Source organism: Myotis lucifugus, unplaced genomic scaffold (assembly GCF_000147115.1).
Source record: "Myotis lucifugus unplaced genomic scaffold, Myoluc2.0 scaffold_14, whole genome shotgun sequence".
In the NCBI taxonomy this organism is placed as follows: domain Eukaryota; kingdom Metazoa; phylum Chordata; class Mammalia; order Chiroptera; family Vespertilionidae; genus Myotis; species Myotis lucifugus.
The window spans coordinates 8,640,621-8,663,017 of NW_005871062.1; the positions used below are offsets into that span (position 1 = coordinate 8,640,621).

The following is a 22,397-nucleotide window of genomic DNA, read 5'->3' on the forward strand; positions in this document are numbered from 1 at the left end:
ACGCATACAAGTCCTTTGTTGATCTCTCCCCCTTCCCCCCACCCTCCCCTACCTTCCCTCTGAGGTTTGACAGTCTGATCTATGCTTCTCTGTCTCTGGATCTGTTTTTGTTCATCAGTTTATGTTGTTCATTATATTCCACATATGAGTGAGATCATGTGATATTTATCTTTCTCTGACTGGCTTATTTCACTTAGCATAATGCTCTCCAGTTCCACATGATGTTCCTTTATTATTGATGTTTCTGTCTATCCCACTCCCTTCCTCTCTCTAAAAATCAGTAAAAAAAAATGTTTAAAGAGTGCTGTGAGGGAAAAGCCCTAGGAGGTGGGTGCCCATTTCTCCATATTTAGGTGAGAACCTTGTTTCAAAGAATCCTTAGAAGCAATGGAATCACTGTCTTCCAAAATGGTAACAGGAGAGAAATAATAAACAGAAAGCCTAAATCCCAGGCAAAATCTTGTCTAAGCAGCACTTCATGCTGAAGAGAAGCCAACAAAGAACTCTGCCTGTATAGAAGCGGCATATTATATAAAGGAAGAGCCTTTGGATGGGGCCTTTGATCAGTTGCATCTCAGGTCTCCTCCATTTGTCATTCTTGTCTGCTTCTCTTTATTTTTTTTTTAAATACATTTTATTGATTTTTTACAGAGAGGAAGGGAGAGAGATAGAGAGTTAGAAACATCGATGAGAGAGAAACATCGACCAGCCGCCTCCTGCACATCCACTGGGGATGTGCCCGCAACCCAGGTACATGCCCTTGACCGGAATCGAACCTGGGACCTTTCAGTCCGCAGGCCGACACTCCATCCACTGAGCCAAACCGGTTTCGGCTGTCTGCTTCTCTTTAACAGCTCCTTGCTTGTTTTATTAATTACTAGAGGCCTGATGCACGAAATTCGTGCACGGGGGGAGTGTCCCCTCAGCCCAACTTGCACCCTCTTCAATCCGGGACCCCTTGGGGATGTCTGACTACTGGTTTAGTGCCTAAACCAGTAGTCGGACATCTCTCTCACAATCAGGGACCGCTGGCTCCTAACTGCTCACCAGTCTGCCTGCCTGATGCCCCTAACTGCCCCCCCCTGCCAGCCTGATCAGCCGGGTCCCCCCCCAAATTCCCCCCCCCCCCGGGGTTTGTTCCCTCCTAACTCCCCCCCCCCCCAACCTGGGGGGCCCCTTTACTCCCCCCCCCCTGCCGGCCCTAGTCACCCCAAACTGCCACTCCCTGCGGGTCTGGTCGCCCCAACTGCCCCCTCCACCCTGCTGGCCTGGTCACCCCCAACTACCCCCCCCCACCAGCCTGGTCACCCCTAACTGCCCCCTGTGCCGGCCTGGTCACCCCACACAGCCTGCTGTTCAGTCGTTTGGTGTCCCTCACTAACACCCCTGCCGGCCCAGTCAACCCTCGCAGGCTGCTGTTCAGTCATTACTGTTACTATGATGGCGTCCTAGACAATTTGCATATTTCTCTATTATTAGTATAGATTTCCTCCTAACACCTTTTGAATTTGTAGGCTCTGAGTAAATATAACAAGGCCAAATCCTAGGCCTCAACCCAAAATCTTCAGTATTGTTGTAGAGTTACAAGCAATCATTGAGGGTATGACAGATATTAAACAGAGGAGAAAGTCTAGAAGTGCCCTGGTGGCTATCCATATTTCTATAATCTGATGCATCTGAAAAGCAGGCGCTGAAGGGAAAGCCTCTAAAATTAGATTACTTACTTGACAACTTTGATTCGGAACCGTAAGTCTCCTGGTTCTCCGTCCACATGAGGCTCACCTGGTCAGAAAAGATTCGAGCCGACTGTGAGCCACACATGTCTGACATTGCAAATCTATTTGAAACCTCTACCTAAGGTGTCAACTGTCAAGTCTATCTGTGAGAGCAGTGTCTCAACCTGGTTATACCAAGTTTCAAATAATTAGTCAAGATCACCTGGACCTTAGGCACAACAATAGATAACAACCTATTTCCTAAACAGACAATGATTCATTGTTTTCTTGAACTTGAAGTCTTAACGTTTTTTTTTCTTCTAGAGTTTTAAATTTAACCCAAAGGTAAGGTCTTAGAGTACCTTAATGCCAACTAAAGTTACATATCTTCTTTCATTGCTGAGTTAAAATTAATCCATTAAGATATGAACACCCTAAATTTTGATAGATATAACTTACACTACTTGATAGTAATTTTTGCAGATGATATTCAAAGGGTAAACAGTAATGCTAAGACTTACGGTGTCCAAATATGATGGTAACAACAGGCTTTCTGTACCCCAAACTCACTAAAGAGTGGTAGAAATAATATGTGCATTTACTCTGTGGCCATTAAGAGTATGGAGTGAGGTGAAAGTGGGAGGCACTCACAAGCAAACAGAGCAGAAAGTCATGATAATAAAACATCAACATCAATATTTTACCTTCTCCAATAAAGGGATATTCCATGGCATCTCTCACCCCAGGCTCTATTTCTACCTCCAGTGTTCGTTCCTCATTCACTAGTCTGAAACAAAGAAAATTTAAAATGAAAAAAAGAAAGTACAAACCAAACCCCTGGTACAAATAATTAGTTTTATCTATTCTATCAGAGCTTTTTCTTGGAAGACTATCCTGTACCTCTGATTGAGAAGGCCAGCTGACATTTATTTATATCTATTTGCCAAAACAGGAAAAAGCTAATACTTTATAGTAGACAATCACTGCAACTGCAGTGGACTGATTACTCTGAACTGCGTGATCCATCACAGAGAAAACCACTCACACTTACATACATTTGCATTTGGAAGGGCAGGGTCATGTTATTAGGAATCCAGCAGGAGAGTTTATCCTGTCTGAGATTTTTCCTGATCCCACAAACAGCTGATCTAGTTCTGATATACACAATTTAAGGTTCAATTAAATAGTTGTATTTGTAACACAATCAGCAAATAGTACTTCTCTAATCTGAAATGTTAGCTAGACATATAATATTGCTCTAATATTCCAAGCAGGAAAAAATGAAACATCAAACATTTATCAGGTATATTCAGAAATACAGGCCACTGCTCATTAGTTCAGAAACATAAAGGAAGATATTTAAAAGAAATACCTTTGGGAAAATAAAAATGTACAATTTCTTTGTTCTATCCTCTGGCAGAACACAGGAGAGAGAAGAGTGAGGGTAGGGAGGGGAAAAAAATCTAGGAATGGACCATTAGCATTTTATTAGAGAAACAAGATGATTAAAGTATCTCTTGGAGGAACAAATGTCACTTACTTGACATTAGGGCACTCATCGCAGACCACCTCCTGGGTCATCTGGAAGCGCCCTGGGCCCAGCTGGGTGGTCCGCATTTCTTGCCGACAGTTGCATTTTCGTTTGCCAGGAGCCTGTCTTGCCACAGGTTTGTTTCTAACTACCTAAGAAGTGCATAAACAATATTAGCTTCTCTCTCGCATAAAACAGCCTTTGGCTTCCTGAACTGGTCAGGGCTCTCTCTGCACATGTGCCAGGGCTGGAACTTGCCCTTCTCTGGTGGCTATCCCTCAGGGAGACCTGAGCTGAGAGAAGTACTTCAGGAGTTACAAATCAGCCCCAAACAGTAATGAAACATTCAGATATTTAAATGACTCACATTCTAAAGTTGGAGAAGAGAAAAGGGAGTAAGAAAGAACAGCCCTGGCTGGTTTGGATCGGTGGTTAGAGCACTGGCCTGAGGACCGAAGGGTCTCGGGTCTGATTCGCAGTCAAAGGCACGTACATCGGTTGTAGTTCAGCCCTGGCCCTGGTCAGGGTGCATGCAATCAATTGATGTTTCTCACATTGATGTTTCTCTTTCTCTCCCTCCTCACCTCCCCCCAACCCCTGTTCTTCCTCCCTCCCTTCTATTCTCTTTAAAAATCAATGGAAAAAAAGATCCTCCAGTGAGGATTAAACAAACAAAAAAAGAAAGAAGAGAACAGAAAAACAATGTGTAATATATCAGCATTTATAAGCCACAACTAAATACTGCTGAGTTAAAGTAGTTCACAGAATTACTATCTCATAGAAATCTGAGCTGTGTAAAGCATAACCCCTGAAGAACAACCACAGCCTTGAAGAGCTGGTACTTGGCTACCACCAGAGGATTAGCTCTGATTAACTTAATGAAAACAATTCCTTGTTTCAGGCAACTCAGTCTAGGGCTGCTTCCAGTGCTATCTCAATTCAGATACTTTAACACACAGGAAAAGACACAATGATCATCTCTTTGTACTTGATTGCAATCACACATTATGATCCCTCTAAGTTATGTGGAACCTAATTTAAATGGAAAAATGTACTCTTGCTTTTACCTACTTAATTAGTCAAACACCTAATCACAAAGCACATGTTCACACAGCAGGTGACACAATGCTTGGAGAAAAAATCCCTGAAAGCCTACCAATATTCGAAAGCCCAGGTCAACAGAATAAATAACAATAATAGTAATTAGAGCAAATACTTTACAGCACTTACTATATGCGAAGCAATGCTCTAATCGCTTTTACATATAGGAACTCATTTAATCCTCACAATATCCTTCTGAGTAGGTACTGTTATTATTTCTATTTTACAGAGGAAGCAATGAAAGTACACAAAGGTTCAGTAACATGACCAAGGTCACATAACTAACTCATGGCAGAGCCAGGATTCTAAACCAGGCAACCTAGCTCCAAAGTCCATGTTTTTTAACCACTATGTCCTCTCAAAATAATTTTTTCTTAAAAAAGAATTCACATCCTAGCTGGTTTGGCTCGATGGATAGAGCGTCAGCCTGTGGACTGAAGTGTCCCAGGTTTGATTCCCGTCAAGGGCACATACATGCCTAGGTTGTGGGCTCATTCCCCAGTGTGGGGGGTGCAGGAGGCAGCAGATCAATGATACTCTCTCATCATTGATAAGCTGTCCTGTTTTGGAAGGAGAGATGACCCACATATTTTGAATTCCCTTTTCTCCCATTCTTCAGACTGAACAACAGTATTACAAGCCAGTTGCATCTTCTGTAATGTCTAGTCCTCTTCTTTCAACTATTCAGAGCAAAAGTCACAACTAAGAACATGTTTCCTATCAAGATGGCACATATGCGCAAACTACTGCTATCTCCTCCAAAATCACCATGTGAAACTATAAGAAAACATGAATTCCAGTCCTGCCGGTGTGACTCAATTGGTTGGAGTGTTGTCCCATGCATTGAAGGGCCACAGGTTCGATTCCTGGTCAGGGGCATATACCCAGGTTGTGGGTTCAATCCCCAGTATGGGAAGTAACCAATCGATGTTTCTCTCTCTCTTTCTCTCTCTCTCTCTCTCTCTCTCTCTCTCTCTCTCAAAACAAACAGAAACCCCCCAAAAATATGAATTTCAGGAAACAATAATACAAAATGTGTGAGAAAACTCCAGAGATAGAATGCTTCTTTGAACTGGTATGTATAAGGGTAACAGGAGCTAGCATGGCAGTTAGAGGATATTGAAGTTCTGCTCTTGCCTCCTTCCTGAACTGCCTCAGGACAGGCCTTCTCCTCCCCAGGAAACAGTAGAACCCAGACATCAAACAAAAACTCCAAGAAAACAAAACACAGGTAAAACCACTAGATAAGTGCTTGCCCTAATATGCTCTATAAGGGAAGAGAGGTATTGATATCCACAGGGGGCATATGAGCTCAAAAGCTAAAACAACTAGAGACCTGAGGACTCCAACTATCTACCACACCCTCCAAAGATAACAAACTGGATAACACGTGTATTTTAAGAAAATCTATTAGAGAAGACAGTCTAATAAGTTAATATAAGCATGATAATACTTAAGGAGATAAAGACATTATAAAAATGAAATAGAGTAAGAAATAATACAAGAAAAAAGTGTAAATATCTATCTATAATAATAAAAGTGTAACATGCTAATTAGAGTAGACAGCCGAATGACCTTCCACGTTCATTCTGGACGTCCTTCTGGATGAAGCCGCGGCAGTGGGGGCCGAGGCAGAGGCGGTTAGGGGCCATCAGGCAGGCAGGTGAGTGATTAGGGGCGATCAGGTAGGCAGGCGAGTGTTTAGAGGCAATCAGACAGGCAGGCACAGGGGTTAGGGGCGATCAGGCAGGTAGGCAAGTGGTTAGGGGCGATCAGGTAGGCAGGCGAGTGTTTAGGGGCAATCAGACAGGCAGGCAGAGGGGTTAGGGGCAATCAGGCAGGCAGAGGGGTTAGGGGCAATCAGGCAGGCAGAGGGGTTAGGGGCAATCAGGCAGGAAGGCATAGGGGTTAGAGGTGATCAGGCAGGCAAGCAAGGGGTTAGGGGCAGTCAGGCAGGCAGGCAAGCAGTTAGGAGCCAGCGATCCCGGATTGCGAGAGGGATGTCTGGCTGCTGGTTTAGGCCTGATCCCACAGGGATCCCTGTGGGATCGGGCCTAAAATGGCAGTTAGACATCCCCCGAGGGGTCCTGGATTGCGAGAGGGTGCAGGCCAGGCTGAGGGATTCCTCCCCCACACCCCGCCCCGTGCACAAATTTTGTGCACTGGGCCTCTAGTATATATATATATAGATATAAAAGCCTAAGCAACCGTACACTGGAAAGACCAGTCACTATGATGCACACTGACCACCAGGGGGCCAATGCTCAATGCAGGAACTGCCCCCAGCCTGCAGCCCCGATCACCGATGGGGCCTGCCAGCCAACCTCCTGGTCTCCCCCTGCAGCTGGCAGGCCCCGATTGCTCGATTGGGGTGGGGCCCCCAGGCTGGGACAGGGAACAGTGGGTGGGTGGCGGTGGATGTGGCCCCTTTCCCGGGGGGGCCGAGGGCCAGCTCCCTCCTTGGGGCTGGCACCCAACCTCTTGGGTCCCTCCCCTCTTCCCCCCGACCCCCCCCCCCCCCGCAGGCAGGTCCCGATCTGCCCGCCACCCACCCCGCCGTGGCGGCGGTTGGCCCCTCCCCCCTGTCAGCCAACCTCCCAGTCCTTCCCCCCGGCTGGCAGGTCCTGATCGCCCAATCGGGGCTGGGACCCAGGCTGGGACGGGGACCTGGGAGTGGGTGGTGGTGGATTTGGGCAGTGAGGAAAGGTGGAGGGGAGGAGGCGGCGGGGCGGGGAACTGTGCGGTGGCGGTGCGCGGGTGGCAAGGGAAGGAGGAGGTGGGGAGGTGGGGAACCTGATTGGCCCTGATCACCAGCCAGGCCTGGGGACCCCACCCATGCACGAATTTCATGCACTGGGCTTCTAGTTATGTATAAAAATATGAGTTGAAATAAAAACACAGCTGATGGGGTATTATTAGAATGGACATAACTGAAGATTAAAGTAGTGAGCTGGGAGACCATGAGGGACTCTCCTAGAAGGAAGCAGGGAAGGATAAAGAAGTAGAAATATTTAATATTTAAAAGAAAGTTAACAGCAGATAGAAGTAGATGTGCCAATGGATTAAATATCTAAAAATATAGTATAGATACATTTTCCAGAATTAAAGAAATGAATAACCTCAAATTAAAAGATCTCAAAGTTTTTGCCCTAACCGGTTTTGCTCAGTGGATAGAGCATCAGCCTGCGGACTCAAGGGTCCCAGGTTCAATTCCGGTCAAGGGCATGTACCTTGGCTGCGGGCACATCCCCAGTGGGGAGTGTGCAGGAGGCAGCTGATCAATGTTTCTCTCTCATCGATGTTTCTAACTCTCTATCCCTCTCCCTTCCTCTCTGTAAAAAATCAATAAAATATATTTAAAAAAAAAAAGATCTCAAAGTTTTTAATAGAAAATTGCTTTCTGATTTTAAGGCAAAGAATAATTTCTTAAATAAAACACAAAAATTAACTATAAAAGAAAACACTGATAAATTTACCACATTAAAATTATTTCTGTTCATTTAGATAAATCTTCAATATAATGAAAAGACAAGTTACAAACTGATAGGATACATTTGTATCACATACAGCCAACAAAGGATTAGTAGTAAGAATAAGCTTTTCCTATAAATTAATGAGAACAGGGCAAAAGAAAAATGGACAAAAGACATGAGAGGGCATTTCATAAGAAAGGAAAAAATATGGCCAATAAACACATGAAGATGCTTATCCTAATTACTAATCAAAACTACAACAAGATAACATTTTTATACCCATTTAATGCATGAAACCTGAGAAGTCTAATAATTCAAAATATTGGAGAGGTAGGCAGATCATAGGATCTTTTATAAATTGCAGGTGGAAATGTTGGTACTAATCAATTGAAAAAACAATATGGTATTATCTTGTACAAGTGAATGCTGGTTCATATTATCCAGCAATTCCACTATTACTTATAACCAACCAAAATAAATTCTTGCTCAAATGTACCTCAAGATGTATATATATATTATACTCATAAAAACACTGTTTGAAATTGAAATAAACTGGAAATAACCTATGTGCCTATTGATACATTGTGGTCAACACGTTGTGATAAATTCTACTCAGAAGACTTATAGCTAAAAGCAGCAACATGGATGAAAAAAGCCAGTACCAGAGTATGATGTACAGTATGATGCCATTTTTACAAAGTCAAAAACAATGAAAATAAATAATATATTAACCAGATATTCATATGTATAATACAACAGGCAAGAATGGCCAGGAAATAATAGACAAAATTTAGGTTAGCAGCTACCTTTGAAGGGAGGCAGGGGAACATAATAGGGAAGTAGCACGTAGGTAGATGTAAGTGGTGGTATTGGTTTTATTTCGTTCTTGGGCTGGGTGATGAGTTCATAACATAACAGTGTATCATGAACCAAAGATTATGATTAATGCAACTCTACATATCTAGTCACTCTCCCACCCCCTAAAAGACAGAGAAGGTGCCCAGAAACCTCTTGGTTTTAGTCAAAAGAACAAGTTTTGTGAGTCAATTGAATACCCGTATTGTTTGAACTTACTTCCACAAAATTTCCTGCATATACTTCTTCCAAAGTGACTTCTAGATCTACAATAATATCACTTCCTCTAGGAATATTTCTGTCTTGCTGTCGAGGGGTTCCTCCAAACATGAAACCAAAATCTCCAAAGAAGCTGTAGATAAGTGTAAAATTAACAGGAAAAGATATCAGAGTTCACGTCTTACAATGATTCAGTTTTCTTCACATTCATAAAATATTGTGTCCTACCAACATATTGTATAAAACTATAAGACGTTTTAATTACTTTGGAGTCACACATTATATACAATTTTTAATTTATACAATATCAACTATATTGCCCCACCACAAAATAATTACTTTTTAATATAGTATTGTCCAGATATATAGTATAGTGCAAATATATAGTTATACAAATGAATTCAGTTGGGCTTAATCAATGAAATAATGTTTCAATATTGAGGAATATCAAGATATAATGGGCTTATTGAGAAAGGGTATATAGTGTATATAACCATGTAATAATGAACTTAATGGTAATTCTGAACATTCGTAATGTTCACTTTATATGCTTTTTAGAAACTAACTTTTGTGAAAGCAACTGGTCTGTACAAAAATCTTGGGTACATAATTAAATAAACTGAAAAACCATCAGCCTTAGTAAAACTCTAAACCTTAAGGAAAAGGAAGTTCTGATCTCTACAAGACCAAAATTAATTTTTGTAACAGAAGCATCACTTTGAGATCAATACAAACAGTGACCTTCAACTGTGAAGGTGTGCTCACCTTAATGTTAATTTCTGGTGTTATTAAGCCTCAGATGTTAGCACAGTGACGACAACTATATAACTCCCCCCTGCCAACCAGTCTTGGTGAATGGATTACTGAATCTTAAACGCAGAGAGGGAGGGTTTGGGGAGAGGAGGTGGAGAGGTACAAACAAACTTTTTCTGTCTTGGCATCCCTAGGGATCACTTCTAACAGCCAAGGTGAACAGGACACTTCCCTAGCAGGCTAAACCCAAATCTACCCCGAGGAAGAAAAGGATTTCCTAACCACATTACTCACACATCTTCACAAGTCCTAAAAATCCACTGTCACCCCAAACACTATTGTATGAGATAGTGACTTTTACTTCTTTTGGAGAAGGGTTCACAAAACCCTTTGAGAATCTGAAGGAAACAATAAACCCTCTCCCCATAGAAATGCATATTCAAACGTTTTTTGTTCATAACTTGACTTGAAATCCTAGGTTAAGATCTCCTATTATAGGACATCATCAATTAAGAGGGGTTCAGATAGCGGGAAGGAAAGAGTTTACTATTCCAGCCACTTAGCATTTCCAGAAAGCCACCTCACAGCAGGAGATAAAGAGCCTCTACCCCAATTCCTTCCCTAAATGCTGGTTATCATAATTGTCCCACTCGTGTCGACAGGATGAAAGAGACGTAGCTGTAGGTATGGGAGCAGGAATTTCTCTCTCTCTCTGTTACAGGAATAACTTTGCTCATTAAATCATTTGCAAATGCTAAGACAGCAAGATGAGGACAAACTGATTTCCAACGTTTATCTGTCCCCCCAACACTGTCAGGGTTGATTTGACTGATACAGTTGGCTAAATGGACAGCCCTTTCAGTACTACCTGTCTTTTCTGGAGCTTTGTGAAAATGGAAGAGGACATTCCCACAGGGAGGATGATGATTGACCTTTTGGTCAAGGATCAGTTGAGTTATACTCTTCATCAAAAGCTTCTGAACAAGGGAGCAAGGGTAATTCTTTCATAATCACTAAGTGATCCATTCTGTGACGCTACTACTTTGCAGATGGGTAAATTACATACTGTGAAAAAATGTCTCCATGGGAGCTCTGATGACCCTCTTTTAATCCCTCTTCACCGTAAGTATCATACTGTTTCCGTTTCTCACTATCTGACAGAACCTGGGGACAAAAAAGATCGTGAGTTGGTAATGTTCAGATAAGGTGCATTCATATTTACGGTTTTTTAAAATTCCAATACTGTGTCTAAAATTTTAGTGAATGTAGTTTTTAAGGCATGTTTATAAAATTTTCTTTAGTAGACTAAATTCTTTGATGTATCGTTCATTTTGTAACTTCCAGATTGCTAAATTCATGATTTTTTTGTGGTTGTTTTATGTGATTGTTGAGTGAATGCCTGAGGAGGAGGCTTGTGTCTAAAAAAAGTCCTGAGGGAGTGATTCAAAGGTAAAGAATTTGGAGCTGAGGTGGCTGAGGGAAGTGAGCTGGGTTGTTTTGGCCGTCTCTGGCTGGAAAAAAGGGGCATGTTTGGGGACAGACAAGCCTACGTTCAAAGCCCAACTCTGCTCTTCCAAGTGCAGGGATGCTGTCCCCATATTGAGTTTCAAGTTCCTCTTCTTCCCAGGCCTTACTTTTCTCATATCTGAAGAAGTATAACTTCCGAGATGGGGCTTGCTAAAGGGCAGCTTCTAGAGTCACTTCTTAAGTTTTTGAGAATTCATGGGCAGCTTCTCTAGGCTATTTCCAGGGAGTGCAAACAACTCCCACTCTGCAGGGGCCACATTTGTCAATTGTTGGCGGTAGTGCTGTCTGAAGGAAGTCTGGAAACCTGACGCCCTTGGGTCACTATGTGACCTTCCACCAGTTACTTCACCTCTCTGTTTCCACTTCAGGCAAATGAGGATGGTAATCCAGTGGGCTACTTCACCCTCTCCCCTTCATGGTTCATGATCAAGTCTCCTGGAAACAGAATCCATATTTTCCTTTGGGGACCAGTCTCCCTTCCCTCTCTCCCATCACAGACTATGAATTTGGGGTGGGGATTAATGTTTTTAATTTAAACTCACCTAGTCACATAAAAATAATATCTGATATTAATGTGGTTATGAAAGTGAGGGCAGTAACAGAAAAGAGGTGAGATAAATTCCCGTTTCACCTCCTGGTGCTTATGCTATGGACCACTATGTGATATTATTCCCTAACTATAAACTAGGATAAAACTACAACAGACTCTCATTAGTGCCAGAAACAGTAAATTAGGACAACCTTAGCCCTAACCGGTTTGGCTCAATGGATAGAGCATCGGCCTTCGGACTCAAGGGTCCCAGGTTCGATTCCGATCAACGGCATGTACCTTGGTTGCAGGCACATACCCAGTAGGGAGTGTGCAGGAGGCAGCTGATCGATGTTTCTCTCTCATCGATGTTTCTAACTCTCTATCCCTCTCCCTTCCTCTCTGTAAAAAATCAATAAAATAAAAAAATTAGGACAACCTTAAAATTTGCTCAGCCCTACATGTCTATATCACATTTCTCTCCCCCCACTATACACACATTAAGAGATTGGCAAATCAAGGGAATAAAATGATAGACACTCCAAAAAGGCCTAAACTGCTATATTTTCACATTTCTTTTTTCATTTTGGGGGATATAAAGAAATCCATTTATGGAAGAATGCTGTCTGCCATGTGTACATTTAAGTTCATAATTTCCTGTGTTTGCATCGCAGAGTAAAAAAGGACACTGCTCTGTGAAGGTTGCTCAAGGTCAATTTCATAGCTTGAAAAGACTTTGCACAGTTAAAGGTATATGCTTTCTCATTGGGTCCACTCCACACATAATACCAAAGAAAGTAAAAACAAAATAAGCTTCCATACTCTTCAGAATTTTTGTTCCAAAAAAAGATTCCCATCTATTCAGAGCAATCTGAAGTACCTGCACACATACACCTTTGAAAATTAAATACGTGAATACTCTTTCTTTGACATTTTAAACTCATATTTAAACAGCAAGTGAAGGAGAAAGTTATTGCAAACCCATACTCGTGTTGGCTCAGGAGAAGAGGTTGGAAGTAGGTGGGGAAGTTGACTCAGCAAAAGAAAAGGAATCTGATTGCCATATGTAAACAGGACACACATTTGGCTCAAGGCCTAAATGATGTGCAAGTGGCCCAGCAAACATTTACTAACATTTAAGATATATTTAGAAGAATGAAAAGAATTTGAGTGTATGTGAAAGCAAGCATTCTTAAAAGTAAGTCCAGAAGTTAGTCCAGAAGTGTCTAAAGTATTTGACTAAAGCTACTATGATAGACCATGTGAGAGAAAGGGATGTTTTGGTAAATATCCTAAAAAAAAAAAAAAAAAGTAGCTACATTGGAAAAGAAGAAATGGGCAGAGTTAACTTAAAAACACACACCAAAAACCCACAACTCTTATTATTATGCAATTTGGATTTCCACTTTCAAGACTGCTTCTCTGATGTTGTCTTGAAAAAGAAATGAACACTACAATTGGATCTATAAGAAACACCATTTCAAAAACCCCAAAGACTATATTTTAATCAGTTCTCTTTGGACATCAGAGGCTTCTGAAATAACTCCCTCAACACTACCCGTAAAGTTATCTATTACCATTCCTTACCTTTTTCTGTCTAAGGAATGTAATTTAATTCTATGATCTTGGAAACTATTTTATTTCTAACAGAAATAAAAAAGGTTAGTTGATTGGCCAATGAAGCCACAAAGTGTCAACTAATTAAAATGTAGTAGTCCCAGCTCAGTGGAGAAGGCAGATTTGTGTTCCCAAAAGACTCTTCAACCTTACAACTCTAATTTATTTAAGAAACAAAAGCAATCAACTGAATGAGACAAAAAAAAAACCCACAAAAACTGCCCTAACCGGTTGGCCTGCGGACTGAAGGGTCCCAGGTTCAATTCCAGTCAAGGGCATGTACCTTGGTTGCAGGCACATCCCCAGTAGGGGACGTGCAGGAGGCAGCTGATTGATGTTTCTCTCTCATCAATGTTTCTAACTCTCTATCCCTCTCCCTTCCTCTCTGTAAAAAATCAATAAAATATATTTTAAAAAAAAACTGAACTTGTGACTTATAAAGGCTCTTAAGAGTTAAATAAACTGCAATCTCATGAATGAACCTGCATAGGTTATGGCTAAAGAACATGGAAGATTCTTTAAAGAGCATGGTAAATTCATAGCCACAGCTTCCTTAGAAAATATTATTGAGTACTGGGTTCCTAGCAAACAATGGGAATATTCATGGGAAATATAGTGCAAAAATATGGACTTCATATTATTAACAAGACACAAAATGTTACATACAATGTAAGAGAGTACACCAACCCTCTCAAGTTTATTTGAGAGCCTGAAGTTAGATATTTCAGGTTTTCAGGATCCCTGAAGGTGCCTATAGAAGGGAGGGCCCTATTAGTTCTAGGTTTTACCTGGGTATAAGTCTCTATTTCAGTTCATTCACTTCTTTAATCTAGGAAGCCTTGGGATCCCTTCCTTTGGGTTTTTTCCACTACTAACATATTTTTCAGATTTGTTTCTAGCCTTCTAACCATACAGAGATTTAACTTGAATTCAGAAGTTTTAGCTCCATGATGTTTGGAGTTATTTTTTCTGTGCCCTTTTAGAAAATGGAAATGGTGACTATGACTAGAGTTGATAAGACTCTATTGTGTAATTCAAATGTGCTAAGAAAGCAGAACTGAAATATTCTCACAAAAAAAAAACAACAAACGATAAATATGTGAGGTAATGGATATGTTAACTAGATGGGTGGAATCTTTTCACAATGTATACGTATACCAAATCATTATGATGGCCCTAGCTGGTTTGGCTCAGTGGATAGAGTGTCGGCCTGTGGACTGAAGGGTCCCAGGTTCAATTCTGGTCAAGGGCATGTACCTCATACCTTGGTTACAGGCTCCTCCCTGGCCTGGGCCTTGATCAGGGAAAATGCAGGAGGCAACCAATCGATGTGTTTCTCTCACATCAAAATTTCTCTATCTTTCCCTCTCTCTTCCATTCTCTCTAAAAATCAATGAAATTATCCTCGGGTGAGGATTAAAAAACAAAATCATTATGATGAACACTTCAAATACATTAAATTCTATTTGTCAATTATACCTCAATAAAGCTGGAAAAAAATAAAACCACAGATCTCTTATTCTATTTTTAGAGGTAAGATGAATTGCAACACATACAAAATAGCTAACTCCTATATCAATAGATGAAAGATTATCAAAGCTTATTTGTAAACTTTTTTCAACATAGTGTTGAAAGGTTCTGTGTATAAGTTTTTTAAATAGTAAATGATTTAGTATACATTCAGTAAATATTCCTCAGTAGTGTTAAAAATGAAAAAGAAAAGAAAATAGGAATAAGAATATGCCCAGTTCTACTATATTTTCATGGTGTCCTAGTGAAGAGTGAATAGGATGGTACACATGAAAGTGTTTTGACTTCAAAGATTAGAGGTTGCAAATTCAAACTATAGTTGTTTTGTTTGATTTCCATTAATAAAATTTTTAAAATTGAATTAGTTACCAAAATTTTACAATCAGGAGAATTTACTTTAAACATCTGGATTTCTACTTTTCTTGAAACATTAAATTATGTGGTAACAGTGTTTGCATTTGTAAATGGCAAAAATTGAATAGGACTGAATAACAGCTGTTCCCTTGAAATGCAGCAAGTAGGCTTCAGTTTGTCACAGTCCTGATCAACACCTATTGATTCCCAATATGGGAGGCAGAATATCCACTGTGATGCTTTATCTTATAACCGCCTTGCATGCTACTTATCTGGTCCATATAGGCATGTGGATTTGTGATCTTCATTTAGATTTTGTTTGTTTCTGGCTCCAGCTCCCAAACTGATTCATTAGTTGCTTGGTGATTAATCTATTTATTCACTCATCAATCTAACTTTTATTTCAATCATCAATCATCTTTTTCAACATTACTCTCCTTAATAAAACAAATATGAGCCGAAACCGGTTTGGCTCAGTGGATAGAGCGTCGGCCTGCGGACTGAAAGGTCCCAGGTTCGATTCCGGTCATTTGTGATCTTCATTTAGATTTTGTTTGTTTCTGGCTCCAGCTCCCAAACTGATTCATTAGTTGCTTGGTGATTAATCTATTTATTCACTCATCAATCTAACTTTTATTTCAATCATCAATCATCTTTTTCAACATTACTCTCCTTAATAAAACAAATATGAATATAAAAAAGGCAGGAAATGACATCTATAAACGTCAAAGTACAATATAACAACAAATACTACTTTTACTTTTATTTATAGCCTATTTTTCAAAAGAAATGGCTTGAAAGAAGAGTATTTCCTGTGTTACACAGTTTTTTTCTGTGTCTTAATTATAGATAGTTGCTAACGCCCATATGCAGGGTTTTATTAGTACATTATCCTTTTTCCTGACTCACCTCATAAGCAGCACCCAGATCCTGGAATTTCTCCTGAGCTCGTGGATCATCAGGGTTCCGGTCAGGATGAAGCTGCAGGGCCAGTTTCCTGTAGGCCTTTTTAATATCCTTTATAGAGGCACTGCGAGGCACCCCCAAGATCTTATAGAAATCTCTCCTGGGGAGTGGGGAGAGGATACTTCATTACAGAGTTATGTAACACGTTTTTAAAAGTGACTTTTTTTTCCTGCTTATGAGCAAAGGGGCAAGAAAATGAAGGTATACATGTGATACATACACACAAAATAATAACTAAAAAGAGAACACACCAGAATTTGTAATGAGTTTTATATATTGAAGTAATCACAGTGAGAGGCTATCTACTTTTTGAGCAATGCTATAATCATTCAAAATATCTGTGGCATTCTTCTCTTAGAAATACCATCAGTCAAGAAAACCATTTTCTTACTTTACATTTACTTGTTATTTTCAACCAGTAAGTGTATAATGAAATTAACTCTCTCCTTTTCCTGTTACTGACTTCAAATGACATTTGACTGTTTCTGAAGATCAAATAACAACCTCAATGGATGATTTTCTTTACTCAAAATGACTGCATCACATAAATGTTCCAACTAACAGTAGCACTGTTGGAATGCTAAAGATGAAGTGACTGAAGTTAACTTCAGAGGTTAATATACAGGTTAAGCCAGAGCCCAAATAAGAAAAGAGAATAACACCCATTTAGATGTATGAGTTTTGGTGCTTTTTTGCTGAAAGAGAAAATATCAATCTTGCAGTCATTGCTAATAGTTATATTACTTTGTCTAAGTCAAGTCTTAATTATAGACAGTTGCTAAAGCCCATATGCAGGAGCTTGTAAGTCACAGCAAGTGAAAACATGCACATGGCATGAGCTGGGTATCAAGATAAGGTAGAGATCCACAGACCTCTTTGCAAGAGACTATGCTGGAACCAATCAATTACAAAGGAAATCTTTGCAAGAAGGGCCAATGGCAAGATAGACTAAAACTGTAATAAACTTTCAGAGCAGGGAATGTAGCCAGCCCATAGAAGACATCAATAAATATCCACTAAATGAGCCTGGCCAGCTTGGCTCAGTGGTTGAACATTGACTTATGAAAAGGAGGTTATGGTTTGGTTCCTGGTCAGGGGAATACCCAGTATCTCTCTCATTGTTGCTGTTTCTCTCTTTCTCTCCCTCTCTCTTCCTCTCTGAAATCAAATCAATAAAAATATTTTTTTAAAATTCACTGAATGAAATGAATAAATAAGCATGCTCACAAAAATCAATTCGTTTTGCCAGAGTCACTTTAGCCACCAGAAGTTATTCTGAAAATGCATTCTGTCAACAAAGGGGATGAGAAAGTTGTTCACAATGGACACATGGTAATTGTAGCAGTGATGGTAATTTATAATGCAGTGGGGGGAAACATGCAATGGGGTACCAAGATTCAGGTGATATGTAAGAGAAGATTTGACTTTGGGTGGTGTGCACACAATGCAATATACAGATGATGTATCATTTAATTGTACACTTGAAGCTTACATAACCTTAATAACCAATGTCACCCCAACAAATTTAATTTAAAAATAAAAATGATTTCATAAGCTTTTAGTCACACCTCAGGAAAATCATTTAACATAGTTTTAAAAATTATCAGCCATAAGGGGTTCCATGAGGATTAATTAGGTGCTGTATCTTTGGCCCCAAAAATCTGCAAAAACTTTATATCTCTTGAGACAAGAACGAACTAAATAAAAAGGTTCACTAAAATGAATAACAAAAGGGTTAACTGTACAAAGAATAAAGCTTACTTAAAATATACTTAATATAAAAATGGTGAAGTAACAGCTCAGGGAAATATAGGGAAAAGATAGCCAGCATAATTCAGCATCAGTATCACAGCACCCACGAGACTCCTTTATGAAAACCTGAAGTCTAGAGCTATAGTATTAAATATGTATAATGATATTTTGTTTAAATACCTTAGTGTACTTAGTGCTTTAAATGTAAAAAGTACTAACAAAAACAATAAAGTATTACCTAGGAGAAGTTAATTTTTTTTTTAATTTAAGATGTTTTACAAGAAAAAAATGACAGTTTAAGCATATATGCACAGAGGAAAACCCTTAAGAATATAACAAGCACTTACATTTTAAAGCTTTGCTAGGTAGGACTTGATCCATTTAGAGCAGTGGTTCTCAACCTTTCTAACGCCGCGACCCTTTAATACAGTTCCTCATGTTGTGGTGACCCCCAACCATAAAATTATTTTTGTTGCTACTTCATAACTGTAATTTTGCTACTGTTATGAATCGTAATGTAAATATCTGATATGCAGGATGTATTTTCATTGTTACAAATTGAACATAATTAAAGCATAGTGATTAATCACAAAACAATATGTAATTATATATGTGTTTTCCGATGGTCTTAGGCGACCCCTGTGAAAGGGTCATTCGACGCCCCCCCCCCCCCAAAAGGGGTCTCGACCCACAGGTTGAGAACCGCTGATTTAGAGCAATTGTTAGAAGCTAAAGCCTTACTATTCCCCACATTCTAAAATATAAGCCTGGCACATAATATCCTGTGGTCGGCAGGCATGTCGGATCATGGATCTTAAAGGCAGGAAGGATCCTCAAGAGTTCAGGTGGTCCGACTCCCTTCATACAGGAGGCACATTAGTATCCTCAACTTGAGTTTAGGTGGTTCCTTCAAGGTCACATAATTCATAAGTGGGGAGGCCAGAATCCTAGTCTACTACCTGTTGGTGAAATACTCTTCCCGCTCATGATACCATTCAACTTCTCAAAAACGTACCATGGAGAGAGACAGTGAGGCAAGAGGACAGCTTAGGCTCAAAACCTCAAGAAGCGGTACAAGGACTTTCCAAAGAGTCTGCACTCCATTTAACCTCCTTCAGTCCCAGCATGGCTTCCTTACCTGTTCGGCTAACTTCCTCACTCAGCCTGGCACGGACCCACCCACTTGAATGTCAGCTCCCCAAGGGCTCGTGGCAGGCCCCTCTTCTCCAGCTCAACAGCCCCCCGCCCCCGCGCAGTGTTTGGCCCTGCACCCAACTCCCACCCCTCCGGACAAGTCTAGCTCTCCAGGGCCTCTGGATCCAAGCCGTCGCACTCGTGCCACCCATTGCTCTCCTCTCCACCCTCCTAGCCTGGTCCACGCAAGCCATTCCTCCGCCCCACCATCTCGCCACAGCAATGCCCCCTCCTCGTCCTTCCAGCTCCGTCCCAGCCAAGACTGACCCACGGGCGCCGTACCGCGCGGGTGCCCGTTCCTCACCCGGCGATCACGGTCCCGATGAGGTACAGCAGCAACAGGCAGAAGGTGCCCAGGTTTTGCGGGGCCATGGTTTCTCTGTGCCAGCCTCTATGCCGGCCCCTGTCCAACACACTCCTCGCTGTCTCCGCCGGCGCCGCGTCGGCTCGCCAGCCCACCGGGCCCTGAAAGACCGCCTCACGCCGGGGTCTCGTGCGGGGGCCGAAGCGACGCAAGCTGGCCCCTCTCCGGCCAGTCCACTTCCCGGGAGTCCCGAGTCCGGGGGAGAGAAGCCCCCCAGCAGATGAGAGCCAATCGCTGCTCGGGACATCACACGCGGCCGGCCCCTCGCAGCCAATCAGCGAGGTACACTTCACCTCCGAGGCGGCGCAGGCGGCCAGTTAGGCTTCGGAACCGCAGCCGCAGCTCCTGGCCAATGGGAAGAGGGAACGTCAGAGAGTCGCGCCGCCGCCGGAATCCGCTCAGCCCCGGTTCCTGCGAGTCGTAGAAAACTACGTAAAAGGGCGGTAGAGAGATGAATGCCAAAACAGCGTTTCTAAGGTATAAGGAGTTCCCCCGCCCGCCTCCTCTGACTTTCCACCAATCACGAGTCTTTTCCATCAGCTCCGACCAATGGCGGGAGGGAAGTTTGAGTCGGTGACCAGTCCTGGAATTTCATTCATATGGAACTACTCGCTGGATGCGGGGCGCAGGGACAAGTGCGTTAGGGTCGGGGACAGTCCACTCCAAGCCAATGGTCCTGCGAACGTCTGGTTTAGCAGATCTTATTTTACCTTCTCCTGACAGCCCAGGAGAAAATGGTCCTGGCTTCACTGAGAAGAGGCCGTGGACAAACTGAATTTAGGATTCAACTTCCACCACCATTTAGCGGTGAGAAACCCACGGCCCTTACCCGCCAGTCTGAGCCTAAGCTTGATTATTTACATCTTTTCACCATTTTAATAGGAGAGAATCTTTAAACCGTCTGGCACATAGTAACCAGGCACTCAGTGAATAACTATTATTTGTTATAAGAACTCTGATCCCACCCACCCATACACCCGCCTACTTTTTGCTCCTCTCAGTAAATGCACCACCTAGTTGTTCACCACTTAGTTGCAAGGAAAACTCTGTGTTCCTTAATTCCTGTGTTGCATCCCCTATCCAAATGTTTACCTTTAAACTATAACTCGAATCTCTCCTCTACTTTCCACTACCTCTCTGGGCTAAGTCACATCATCCCTCACCTGGTCAGGGCCTCCTAATTAGTCTCCCTGCCTCCACTCTTAATATTTCTTTTCCCTCCTGTCCACCCCACCGCCATGATTTCTTACAAACATACCAGATCATATCATCCCCTTGCTTAGAGGCCTCAAATCGCTTTTCATTGCACTTAGAATAAAATCCCAACTCTTTATGGTAAATTATAAAACCTTATTATGTCTCAATAATGCTGGAAAAATTTTTTCAAAGAAAACCTATGATGATCTGTGTACCCTCACTCAGTCAGTATACTCCTTACCATGTTCCAGCAAAACTGGTTTCCTTTTTTTTTTTTTTTTTTGAAAACACCAAGCTCATTCCTGCCTAGGGCCTTTGTTCTAGCTGTTTTCTCTGCCTGAAACCCTCTTCCCTAAGATCCTAATATGGGTGACTCCTTTTTAAACACAGATTTCCTTAATATGTATTATCTATTCTCCCTATTAAAATATGCACTCCAAGGAAACAAGGACCTTACCTGTTTTGTTCACTACTATAATCCCAGTGCCTAGCACTATGCCAGACACACAGTGGTGCTCAACAAATAATTGCTGTTGCAGAAAACGAAGGCCTAGAGAGAATCTGCTCAAGGTCACTGAGCTACTAGTGGTGCAGCCTGCTCTTTACTCCTTGACTCAGGCAGAGTTAAGAGAAAGATACGGTTTTGCCTTCAGGAAGATGCCTACTAGGGGAGAAAGGCTACATAAAAGGGGAACTAAATGCATTTTTTTTTTTTACCGTTGTATCTTCCACACTTAGAGAGACCATAAACGAACTACGAAAGTAGAAAATTGCTAAAAATCATGAAATGGAGGTTTAAAAGAAGGAGTGATGTCTACTGCTGGGTGGAATCCAAAACAGCTTCATGAAGACCTGGGTTTGTATCTTGGCTGGAGTCTTGTGTGACCTTAGGGGTGTATTACTGTCACTCCTCTACTCCCTAGTTTTCTCGTCAATAAAATAAATGTACTTAACCCAAAGGGTTCTTGGGGAAACCGAGATAATACCCATAAAGGTGCTTTACACAGTGTCCATAGAGTAAGCACTCTGACATGTAAACTGTCATGATCGTTGTTATTATTACTGATCAGAGCGTGCTGACTTTTCCAGCAGCTGTTGCCTGCCCACAGTTCTGTGGGGCAACAGAGAACGTCCTAGTCCCCTGAGTGGAAAGGCTCGATAACAGAAAGCGACCGGGGGTATGGCTCCGGGGCGCAGAATCCAGAGAGCTTACTAGCCTCCGCCAAATTTTCCTGACCTCTGAGCAGCGGTCGGCCGCTCTAGCAATACGGTCCTCCGCTTCTCGGTGGTGAGAGGCCTCGCGCTTGCGCGGTGTGCGCGGCGGCGGGCGAGGGGAGGGCCGGTCGGCCGGCGGGCGCGGCGGCGCAGGGAGGTGCGGCGGAGCGGAGCCCGCCTGTGCAGGTAACGGCGCGTGGATCGGCGCCCGGGAGGGAACGGGGGTCTGTTATGCTTCAGGCCCCAATTGGGGAGGCTGCCTTCGCGAATCAGCAGGTCTCGGTCGGCACGGACCCGGGTCAGCGGGGTCTTCTCTGTCCTGAAGTGTGGTTGGAGCGCTCGGGCGGCCCACGCAGCGTCCAGGCCCGGACGGCGTCGGAGTTGACGGCGAAGCCCCCGGAGGACCGCCGGGGCCACCCTCTGATCTCGCCACCTGAAAAGCCCTAATCCCCGCGCGCTCGGGGGTAGTTTTTGGAGGCGGGAAGAGCCCAGTTTTATGTTTGTC

The 22,397-nt window shown here is 42.2% G+C and overlaps 2 protein-coding genes across 9 annotated transcripts in view; one reads left to right on the plus strand and one right to left on the minus strand.

Moving 5' to 3' along the window:
- DNAJB11 (DnaJ heat shock protein family (Hsp40) member B11) overlaps positions 1-19,708 on the minus strand; it is a 22,372-nt gene extending 2,664 nt beyond the window's left edge. Inside the window, exons 1-7 of the mRNA XM_006084814.3 lie at positions 19,421-19,708; positions 16,114-16,270; positions 10,714-10,811; positions 8,895-9,027; positions 3,256-3,398; positions 2,420-2,502; positions 1,725-1,782 (exon numbers count right to left, since the gene is read on the minus strand). Coding sequence (XP_006084876.1) covers positions 1,725-1,782; positions 2,420-2,502; positions 3,256-3,398; positions 8,895-9,027; positions 10,714-10,811; positions 16,114-16,270; positions 19,421-19,488 — 740 coding nt within the window. The 5' untranslated portion in view covers positions 19,489-19,708. The remainder of the gene's footprint in view (positions 1-1,724; positions 1,783-2,419; positions 2,503-3,255; positions 3,399-8,894; positions 9,028-10,713; positions 10,812-16,113; positions 16,271-19,420) is intronic.
- Positions 19,709-21,989: 2,281 nt separating this feature from the next.
- TBCCD1 (TBCC domain containing 1) overlaps positions 21,990-22,397 on the plus strand; it is a 36,853-nt gene continuing 36,445 nt past the window's right edge. For 4 of the 8 annotated variants that reach the window (XR_002828224.1, XM_023750574.1, XM_023750579.1 and 1 more), the window contains exon 1: positions 21,990-22,078. The gene's annotated coding sequence lies outside the window, so the exon portion shown is untranslated. The remainder of the gene's footprint in view (positions 22,079-22,397) is intronic. The other 4 variants (XR_002828223.1, XM_023750576.1, XM_014452247.2 and 1 more) reach the window with 1 other exon arrangement.